Source organism: Zonotrichia leucophrys, chromosome 4A, assembly GCF_028769735.1.
Source record: "Zonotrichia leucophrys gambelii isolate GWCS_2022_RI chromosome 4A, RI_Zleu_2.0, whole genome shotgun sequence".
In the NCBI taxonomy this organism is placed as follows: domain Eukaryota; kingdom Metazoa; phylum Chordata; class Aves; order Passeriformes; family Passerellidae; genus Zonotrichia; species Zonotrichia leucophrys.
In genome coordinates, this window is record NC_088174.1 from 10,757,849 (window position 1) to 10,768,760 (window position 10,912).

Genomic DNA, 10,912 nt, shown 5'->3' on the forward strand with positions numbered 1-10,912 from the left:
CTTTTCCTAGCAGAAAAAATGCTGGCTTGATGCTTTAAAAAGGAAAAAGCCTCTGATTGACTTATCCTAAGTGCCTGGAGTTGGCAGGGGCTACTTCCCAATGCTGAGTGTGAAGATGATCCGGCCCAGGAAGCGATCGCTGTTCAGGTCGTTGATAATTCCTTTCCCATGCAGACTGCACTGGATGGGGACCAAGTGATTCCTCTGCACGTCTGTAAAGTGCATAGCCACCAGTGGGGAGGTGTAGTTGACCTGGAAAGAAAGGAGATTTAATTGTCATTTTTGAGGGAGCAGAAAAGCAAGCAGGGCTTTTGTGTTCAGTGAAATAATTTGTAAATGGTTCATGGTTCCAGCATGCTGAGCCTTTCTGTGCCTGTGCCTTAGCAAGATGGATCACTGCACTTTGCCTCTGGGGTCATTGCCCAGGACAGCACCACACCATGGGACTCAAAATGCTTTCTGCTGTCCTAAAAACCACACACACACAGACACACTCACTCACACTCACTCACACACAGTTACACACTCACACACTGTTACACACAAACAGTTTGTCAGAGACAGAAACAGAGCTCTGTAATCCCATAGCCCGTGGCCTCTGTCCTGCCCACATCTGCCCAAAATAGCCTGACAGCACATCTGGAGCCTGTGCAGCAGCTCCTGCCCTCCCATTCCCAAGGAAGCAGAAAGAGATGCCAGCCCTTCACTCACGTGGGTGAATTTGCCATAGTAGGGATAATACATGAGGTCAAATGTCCCGTTCCCAGGGTAGAAATCCACCGACCTGAGGTGACTCTCATTGCCTTTCTGTGAACAGAAAAAAACAGAGGCACACACACAAATACACAGGACATGGGACACAAAATACAGCTCCCCTCAGAGCTCGTCTCAGAGCAAATGTCCCTTGGCAGCCCCTGGCTGAGCTCAGCTGTGCTGTGTTTGTTGTGAACACAGTCACTGCCCTGCTTCCAGCCAGGGGAGAGTGGAGCTGTGGAGCCATGGGCAGGGTTGCAGTTTGCTGTCTGCTGATTCCCTGCTGCACCTTTGCTCTCCAAGGGTGTGATCCAGCAACTGCCTGAGCAGTGGGAACCCTTCCTTCACCCCATTGCTGTTGGCTTGCAGGGTGCCCCCAGGACTGAGGATGCTGCAGAGCAGCTGGAGATGGAAATGAGGAGTTCCTACATCTTCCCACTGAGCTCCAGGCTCCAGCTGGGAGCTGGCACCCAGCCCACAGGCTGCCCCATGGTGGTGCCCATGAGGCTGCAGGAGCAGGGTGGGAAGCAGGAGAGTGGTGCCTCTGTCACTCTCAGCAGATTGGCCTCCAGTTGTGCCCAGACACACGAGCCGCTCTGGGTCCTCTGAGTGTTTGGGGCTAATATGAGGACAAGCTGTGCTGAGCTGAGGTCCCTCAGAAGGAGGAGAGGTTTGTCCTTGTCCCCAGCACCCTGCGGGGCTCAGAGGAAAGCAGTACCTGCACTTTGCACTCCACGCTCACGGGGACCCCGGCGCCAGGGCGGTAGCCAATGATCTGCAACAGCAAAACCATCCATGCTGGTGTGAAATGCAGTGCCAAGCACGTGCTGCCTCCCTTCTCCAGGCTCAAACCTTTCTGGGTGCCAGCCACATTGCTCAGGACAGGACTGTGTGTCCCTGCAGCCACCCCACACCGTGCAACCTGCCCATGGCTGAGGGCCAGGTTGCTGCCTGACAGCACGGGCAGAGCAGAGGATACAGAGAGGGTTCAGACCCCCTGGAGTAACACAGCCTCTCCCCCACATAGTTCACATCCCCCTATGCTTATTTTCCCAGCAGTGAGCACTGAACCACCATGCTATTACTCTTCAACTAAATTCTAAGAAAACTCCCATTATAAAGCATCTGGGGTCTGGGGTGTTCCCCTAAAGCTCAGTTCCTCATGAAGAAGGGCCTGGCAGAAGGCCTCCCAAGCACTAAGGCCTCAGCAAATCAAACGGAACAAATTTTATAGTGGGTTTTAAAAATGTTTTCTGGCAGATATGGCCTGCAGGTTTGGGCTTTCTCGTTCCCTTTTCCCCTGGGCCTGAGAAGTGAAGGAGTTTCAGTCCCTGTTTGGTGTTCATCACACTGGGATGCCCCAAAGGAAGGAATGAAAAGAAGCAGCTTTCTCTGTACCCTGTTCATCTTCAGCAGGATGCAGGGCTGGCCTCTGGAGTAGCCAAACGTTGGGTCCTGGATGCCAGAGCAGTTCTGCAGCAGCGAGCGCTTGAACTGGCACGCCTTCTTCTCCTCACTGTCACTCCCCCCTTGGATGAAGTACTGGCCTGGGACACACTCAATGTTCTTCTCCTCCTGAACTTTGTCATCATAAGCTGGTGGAGACCAACAGTGTTGTATTTGTTGGGTTCCCAGACAAAGGAAGGAATGATGAATCTGACTCCATGTTCTTAGAAGTCTAATTTATTATTTTGAGATACTACATTATATAAAAGAATACTATACTAAACTGTACTAAAGAATAGACAAAGGATACTTACAGAAGGCTAAAGGATAATAATGAAAAACTCATGACTCTGTCTTCAGAGTCTGACACAGCTTGGCCCTGATTGGCCATTAAGTAAAAACAATTCACATGAAACCAATTAAACAACCACCTGCTGGTAAACAATGTCCAAATACATTCCAAAGCGGCAAAACACAGGAGAAGCAAATCAGATAATAATTGTTTTCATTTTTCTCTCAGGCTTCTCACCTTCCCAGGAGCAAATCCTGGGCAAAGAAATTTTTCATAAAATATGGCAGTGACACAACAGACTTGTTAAAACCCCCTGAGGCCTGCACAGACCCAAACTCTCAGAGAACATCCACATGTCAAGGGCATTAAGAAATCACACCTGGAAAGGCTAAGCTCCCTGCACTGCATGCATGTATCCATGGATAAAACCCCCTCCCCATGGCTCCCAGGGTGACAGAGAGCTCACCTGCTAGGAAGTGGTGCATGCTGTCCACGTAGGGCTGCCACGTGTTGGGCTGGGACACGTTGAAGGCAATGGTGAAGCCATTCAAGTATGGTCTGATCATCACTCCTGAAGGAGACAGACCCTGGTAAGGCAGGTGTAGGTGCAGCGTTCATGGGCTTGGGCTGTGTGCTGCAGGGCTGGTTCATGGCACTGGGCTGGGCTGGGCTGGGCACAGGCATGAGAGAGGCAGCACCAGCTCACATCAACTCTGTCCTCAACCTGCTGATCACTCACCTTCATTTCACCCCCAGAGAACTCCATACACATCAAAATATCCCAGGAAACCTGGGAGATATGGAGAGCCTCAGCAGTGCTGTGGGTTAGTGACTGGGGTTGCACAGAGTGGCTGCAGGTCCCCTGTGTCCCCAGCTGTGTGGGCAGTTCCAGCCAAGAGTAGGGCAAGGGGCCCTTCTGTTCCCCACCAACACAAAAACAGGGAAAATGCTGTGTCTGACACAGGGAGAGGATTTTCTCAACACGCTCTTAACAGAACTCCCCCAAATAATAATGCATCAAAGCAACTCTTGATTTACATTTTATTTTGAAGGCATGAGGTATAAAGGGCCAGCAGCTGAAATGCATCAGCATCACCTATGAAATACCTAAACTTGGCTTTTGCCTTGAGAATAATGATAACAGTAAGCAGTGCAATGAGAATAACAATTACTATCATCAGGGTGATTGCTTCTCATGGGGCTTTTTAAGATGTCTGCTCCTGTGCAGAGAGCCTGCAGCTCTGCCAGTGCCCTGAGGTGAGAACGCCCTGTGCTAGCAGGGCTGGGTGACTGTAGGAGGGCACAGCTCCTGCAGGGCTTTGCCTGAGGAGCTGGCCATGCCATTTTGGTGGGACACTGGTGGCAGAGGTGCCTCTGGCTGGGTACATACCTGGCGGGGACACACGGTCCCGGTACCTGGGCGTGTAGGGGCTCAGCGTGAGCAGCATCACATACAGGCAGAAGGCAAACATTCCCGCCAGGCACGTGTAGAAGATGAAGTAAAACAGTAAGATCAAGCCTGCAAAACAGACAGGCACGTTGCTGTTAAGGCAAGCAGAGCACATCCCCTGGGATGTGTCCCACAGGGATGCACAGACGTGCTCAGCACGGCGTCCTCGGCAGCCCTGAGTCCGTGCTGGAGGTGGGAGCTGCAGCCCAGCCCTGCACACACACACTGCTGTCTGTGCCTGCAGGAATTCCAGCTGCTCCAGAGCTGGGGCAGCTGCTCTTTGGCTCTGTGTCCCTTTTGCTGCATGGCCCTTCCCAGAGCTGTGTCAGGAGCAGGTCTGTGTGCCCGCCTGCCTCAGCTGTCTCCAACAGATGGACCCAACATTCCCTCCTGCCCTTCCCACCCCCTCCTGGCATGGCAACATGCAAAGGTACCCCGTGGCTTCAGCCAAACTCCTGCTGGGGCTGTGGGGTGATGCTCCTGCCCTGATTCCTGTCCCCTGGTGCTGGGGCTGAGCAGGCAGCCTGGCTCAGGGCTGCAGCACCACTGACTGTTTCATGGCCCAGACATTCAGGGAATGGGTTTGTTTTTCCTCTGGACCAGGCTGTTGGCTGAGGATGTCTCAAGAGGCCAGAGCCTATGAATAAAACCCAGCAGCTCAGAAAGCAAAGCGAAGCCCTAACCCAAATATTTCCCAGGAGAAACGTTCCGGCAGCTTGGAGGGAGCCCTGGGAACACAGATGTGCTCTCCTGCAGTGCCTCTGCCAGGGCCACCATGCTGGGAACTGCTGGGGCTGTGTCCTGCTGGGGCTGAGCTGGGCCAGATGGGCCAGCACTGTGCTGGTGGCACAGAGGGGACAATGTCCAGCCCTGCCAGAGCGATGCTGGATGGTGCCTCTGCCCCAGCCTGGCAGCAGAGCTGGTGCTTGTTGGGTATCTTCCCACTGCTGCTCCCATTTTTGTGTTTCCTGCAGTGCAGCAGGGAGTGTTTCACCTGCAGAGAGGGAGTGCAGTCCTTCCAGGGGCTGGGGCCTGCAGTGATGACCTTGTGGCCATTATCTCCCTGCAGTTGGTGAGTGCAAGTCCCCTGAGGCCCCCATTCCAGGGGACACCTTTAGAGCCAGCACAGGGGGGCAAATTCCCTCCTCCCCAGCCATGAGCTGAGAGTGGGAAAGTTCAGCTCCACTCACCTCCAAATGCTCTCACTTTAAAATAAGTGTTGATTTTGGTAGTAGCTTCTCCTGCCCCCGTGTAGAGACAAGTGAGCAATGTGTGTGCACCAAGGGCACATGGGGGGTCACATAGCACAGCACAGTGACCCCAGGGGACAGGAGGATGCTGCACCCACCCCAGTGCTGCCAGCACTGCCAGGGTCACATCCCCACCACACTGAGCAAATCCTCTCACAAGGAGCTTCTCAGGACCTGGAGGAGCCTCCAGAAAACCAAACCTACATCACCAAGGACTCACCCTACTGCTCCCACACTTTGGTCTGTGCCTTCCCATGCAGCAAAGAAGCAGAAAAGCTGCTCTGCCTCTGTGGCCAGCAAAGGGCACAGGGGTGCAAACATGAACGTCAAGGTCTCTGTCCCAGACTCATGCTGGCAGGTTTTCAGACTCCTCTGGTGTTGCTGGGCAGCTTCCTTTGTTCTCCCAGCTGCCACCACAGGCTTTGCATAAGACCCAGAGCTCTTGGCAGGGGCATGGGATTGTGTGGGGCTTGTGGTGCATTGCCAGAGCCAGCCAAGGGCTGCAAACACCCAGCAGCAGCCCCTGATAGTTCAGCCTTACACTGATGGATGTGCAGGTGCCTCTGGATCAGGCTGGGATTTTCACTCTGCCAAGGGGGCTGGGTGCTGGCAGAACAGGGCTGCAAAGATGGGTGGCACCCCGTGTGCTTGTGGCACCTTGATTTTGGGCCAAGCCTGCAGCAGCACTCACCCCACAGGCTGCTCTTAACCCCCCTGGGCACCTCCAGACTCAGCAATAAATTTTGCAGGGCACATGGATGTGGATAAAGCAGTCAGGGCACTCAGAACCACCAGAGCTGGCACATCCCAGTGCACTGGCTCTGGCAGCACTGTGGGCCCTGCTGTGGGCGCCCTGGAAGCTGTGGGGTGAGAGTGCTGACCAGCCCTTCCCTTCTCTTCCCAGAGCCAGGCTGATCCAGGCAGGGAGGGCTGCTCTGCCCCAGGGTGTGCCCCTGCACACAACACCTGCCACAGCCCGGGCACCTTCCCCACCAACCTGATGGCACCAGAGCCACTGTCCCAGGGGTTACACAGGCAGGGCAGGAGTGCTGGTGGCAGCAGGGTGCACAGCTGCAGCACACTGACCTGCAGCTCCCATGCTTGCTCAGGCTCTACACTTCTGTCTGGGACACAGTCTGGGCAGCCTGAAATCTCTGCCTTCAAACTCTCCCTCAACATTAACCTCCAGACCAAGGGTACCTTCTGCATGGTTTTCTGCTTGTCCTCCTCACTGGTTATTTATTGAACTAGTTAGAAACATTAGTACTAAAGAAATGGGCAGGGGTGGTCAGTCCAGGCTATCAAGGACAATCACAGGCAGGTGAATCTGTTGTGAAGCAGAAAAGGCAACAACCCCCAAAAGTGGGGCTTGAGCAAGGACCTACCCCAGCTCTTGGCTGTTCTCCCCATGCATGTTCTCTCCTCCGGGTTCCACAAGAATATCTTCATCTCCCCAGCCAGGTCTGCCCAGGTTTTGCTCCCCATGTCTGCCTTGGGCTCGTGCTTCTCTCTGTCAGGATCCTGGACCTTCTCCTCATGCTTATTTTCCTGGAAGAGTTGCAGAACACAACCCCCACAGGCAAGCTGAACTTCTCATTGGCCAAAAATAAATGCAAAAGCACTTAATATCTGGAAAAGTTTCAAATTTCCATTTTCCCATCATCACTCTTGAGTTAAAGAGAGGCAGTTTTGGCTGTTCCAACTTAAGATCACTCAGAACCCAGCATCCATTTTTCCATTACATGTACGTCACTGCTGTCACACTGGGCACTGTCTCCTTGTGCTGGCACTTACAGAAACTCATCTTTTTCCACCTGCATGAACATGACCAGAGAAAACCTGTGGTCTGGGAAGGCTGGGACTGTTCCCACACTTCTGCAACATCTCTGAGTTCAAGTGCACATTCTCTGTGCTGCCACAGACGATAGCAGGCAGCAGTATTAAAGAGATCAACCAGCTTGTTTTCCTTGGCGTGCGAGCAAGAATTCAGCCTTTGAAGAAATCCCTGTGTTGTTACTCTTTTAATTACACCGAGTTCCAGGGAAAAGCATCTCCCCAGGTTGCAAGACTTTGTATTTTGCCTAAGGGGTGAAAACTTGTTTGTCCAGAACTCGGGAACACAAATCCTGTGCCTGGGCCAGAGCCTCTTGAGACACGGAAGCCGTCCCTAAATTCCCCTGGATCCGGGCAGGTCTCCAAAGGCAGGATGAGGGGAGAAGGTGCTGACCTTGCTCTCAGCCCGGGCAGGGCCGGGGAGAGGGCGATGCTGTCCCCGGGATGGCCTCGGCACCTCCGGTATTTCAGTGCGTTCTGCGGCCAGCGGAGCTCAGCCCTCGGGCCGGTCCCGGCCGGACCTGCGGGCTGCTGACCGAGCACGGAGCCGCTCGGGCACGGCCGGAGCCGCCGCTCCGCGGGACCGCCCCGGGTCTGCGCTCCGGGACCGGCACCGGGCACCTCCCGGAGCCGGGACACACGGGTGCGCGATATTTGCAAGCCGCGGGTCCTCCCGGGAGAGCCGGGATGTGGCCGAGGGCTCAGCGAAAGCATTGCTTGGAAACGCCTTTGAATTGGGGACGAAAAATTGAACTCTGCTCATGCACACAAATAGTGCAGCACAGTGAGAATGGGGGACAATACTGACCCCAAAGGCTGAGCGTGTCCCCTGGGGAGCCTGGGGGTTGTAAACCCTCCCCATGCCGCTGGCTGCCCTGATGGGCTGAGTGAAGCTCTGTGGGGCTCTCCGGGAGCGCTGCTGGCAGAAAATGCCCCCGGTGCTGGCAGGGCCGGGGCGGCGTTTGGCACAGACCCAGAGCCCGGGCTGGAGCCCGACCCGAGCAGCTCTGCCTGGCCTGAGGGGCAGGGAACGCAGGGAACTCAGGGAACAGGGCACAGAGCAGCAGGGTTTGGAGCCGGGGAGCAGCAGCCCCAGCATGGTCAGAGAGGGACTGGGACAGGAGCTGCGGGGGCTGTATCTGCCAGGACATGCACAAGGGGAAGAGTGACCAGCAAAGAGGGGGAAGAGGAGGTGTTCTTCTTCCCACTCTCCCCATTAGATAAAAGAGCTACCAGGAGATATTTTGGAAACATTTCCTCAGACTGCCAGGGCAGGGGACACTGCCCAGATGAAGCCCACACTGGTGCCTAGTGCTGCACTGGGAAAAGGCCTTTGAGTCTCATGCCAGCTTCTCCTGGAGGCAGCAAGAGCCCACACTCAGGAGCTGCTGCCAATGCTCAGGGCTGTGGGGGGATATGGGGACAGATTCCCCCGTCATGGGGCCTCACCCTGGGAACTGAAGGAGGCTTCTGTAAGGAGAGAAGTTTCCAGCTTCTAGCTCTCCTGGCTCTGTGCTGTGTGACCCTTCACCAAGTCCTGTCCTGCTGGCTGGGAAAGGCCACAGGGCTCCATGGCAGCCCAGGCAGGCTGAGGAAGCCCCAGGCTCACCCCGTGGGTCTCTGTGGGGTGGCTGGGCAGGATGGGATGATCCCAGCACCAGGTTCCTGGCAGATATCTCTCAGCTCAGGAGCTAGGTCAGGTCTGGAATGGAGCACAGGTGGTGTGCACAGGTTCTCTTTGCAGCCCAGGACAGAGATGGTTTTGGAACAGTCCCTTGCACCTGGACAAGGGGCAGAAGGAGTGGCAAGAGCTGGGACAGGGGTGCAGTGGGGCAGGGAGAAGGCAGAGCCACAGCAGGGACACTGGACAGCCCTGAGTCACTGCTTGCTGTGGGAAGGGGAAGCAAATCTGGGGCTCATCTCTGGCAAAATCATTCTGTGCTGGCTGTTGTGTGTGGCCTGGGGGAGGCCAGGAGCTTTCCCCCATTCTCAGTTCAGAGCAGGTCAGCTCTCAGTGTTGGATTCCTCCTGCTGAAATCCAGGTATGCAGAGGGTCACCCTGCCCGGTGTTCCTGTCCCTTCCAGTCCCCCTCACCACCCAGCATCACTGGCCAGACCTGGCACAGCCCTTTACCCCCCTCCCATACAAAGTGCTTTGCCTAAAAGACAAATCAGTATTTCCCAAAGCAAAGTAGTTATAAATCTATCAGCCACAAAGCAGGTCCTTGCAGCAGCTCCCACCTCACCTGGTGAAATAAGGCCCCAAAATACTCACCACCTTCTGGCTGGGGCTCCTGAGCTGACCCTCCACATCACTGGTGCTGGCATTGCTGGCCATTCTTGGGTGGGAAACAAAAAATTGTGAGTGTTAGCACAGCAGCACTGTGGGTGTGGGTGCTGTGTTGTGCTGGCTCTGAGAGGCTCACAGACAGAGCGAACCCCCTCCCCAGCACTGCTCCCCAGCCCTACAGCACCCCTAAAACAGCAGCTGTGCCGAGGCTGAGGGGAGCAACCCTGCTTTCTCTCCCTACCCTGCAGAACCTTGCTGTCCAGGAGTGGATCAAAAAATAACTTGTTTTCCTAAGGGGGGTAAGCTCCAGGCAGCAGGATCCTATCTTGAGTGCTCTGGCATCTGGTGCCCTTTGCAGCACCCTCACTGCATCCTGCCTCACATTTGAGCTCCCATCTCTGCCAGCCAGCGCCCTACATGGGGAAGCCAGGCTGTTCCCCCAGGAGACCGAGGAGCTGTGAATAAACATTAACAAATCGCTGGGGCTTCCGATGGGAGAAGCGTCAATGTGTGCCTGTCAGTCACAGCGGGGCCGGGGTTAAATTGCGAAATCTCTTTCGCGGTGGAAGGGGTATGAGAGGGGCAGGCGGGTCTATATTTATCCCCGAGAGCAGACAGTAGTTCACAGCCCCCGATTTGAGAGCTGCCCACAGCGTGTCAGACACAATCCAGAGGCACACCTTGCCGTGCCACGCTCGGGCCGGGGCTGGGGATGCTCGGGTTTTCCTCCATCAGTGAATCAAGGGCAGGAGATGATGCACTGGGGGTCGGGGTGGGCGCTGCGCTCCTGCTGCTGGAGCAGCTCCGGCGTGCGGGGCCGCCCGTCCCTGGCCGTGTCCACGCAGCTGTCGAGGAACACTGGGGCTCGTTTTACACCTCTGTCCCAGCCTCAGCTCGGCACCATCCGCCTGCTGAATCTCCTGGCCCCTTTCCAATGGGAGCGGTGACCCTTCCTTTAGCCAGAGAGCCAGGCCCTGTTCCAGGGTGGGGAAAGGCTGCCTTGCCCCGGGCTGGGACCGTGCCCGAAGCACGGGGACAGGGGGACATGTGTGCCAGCCCCCGCAGGGCTGCACGGTGGCAAGGCACCGTTCCTCCCTGTCCTCTCCCGAGCGTGGCTGAAAGCCGCTCACCGGCTGTGCTGATAAACGGGCGCAGCGGGACGCAGAGAGCTCTGGCAGCTGCCCCGGGCTGGCCGGGGCCGCCGCTCGGTGCCCGCAGCCAGCCCGCCGGCAGGAGGGCACGCCGCCAGCTGTGCCCACAGCTGTGCCCACAGCTGGATCTGCCGGCCAGGCTGGCGCCCTGGGGCAAGGGTTGTCTTCCCGAAGCTCGGCAGGTGGAATGGGATGCAGGCTCTCAAATCGCTGTTAGTGCTCACTTTCCCTTTCTCCAGGGAGAAGCTGGTCATTATCCAGTGAAAGTGTGGGGGGTTTAAAGCAGAGATAGTGTCGTTTCTTTTAAGTTGATGAAATATGCTTGAAAGAATTACATGATCTGTACTTAGCACCTCTCAGCCCAGGGCATTAGAGTGATTTACAAGCAATTACGGAGCCTGCTGGGAAGATGCTTTTATCCCCATTTTGCGGATAGGATGTGGAAAA

At 55.7% G+C, this 10,912-nt stretch overlaps 1 protein-coding gene across 1 annotated transcript; it reads right to left on the reverse strand.

Moving 5' to 3' along the window:
* Positions 1-5: 5 nt before the first annotated feature.
* ATP1B4 (ATPase Na+/K+ transporting family member beta 4) lies at positions 6-9,362 on the reverse strand. The gene is made up of 9 exons (XM_064712869.1): positions 9,271-9,362; positions 7,424-7,751; positions 6,577-6,739; positions 3,882-4,010; positions 2,958-3,062; positions 2,152-2,348; positions 1,472-1,528; positions 712-807; positions 6-252 (listed from the first exon to the last, which is right to left on the reverse strand). The coding sequence occupies exons 1-9, from the start codon at positions 9,360-9,362 to the stop codon at positions 91-93; spliced, it is 1,329 nt and encodes a 442-aa protein (XP_064568939.1). The 3' UTR covers positions 6-90.
* Positions 9,363-10,912: the final 1,550 nt, after the last annotated feature.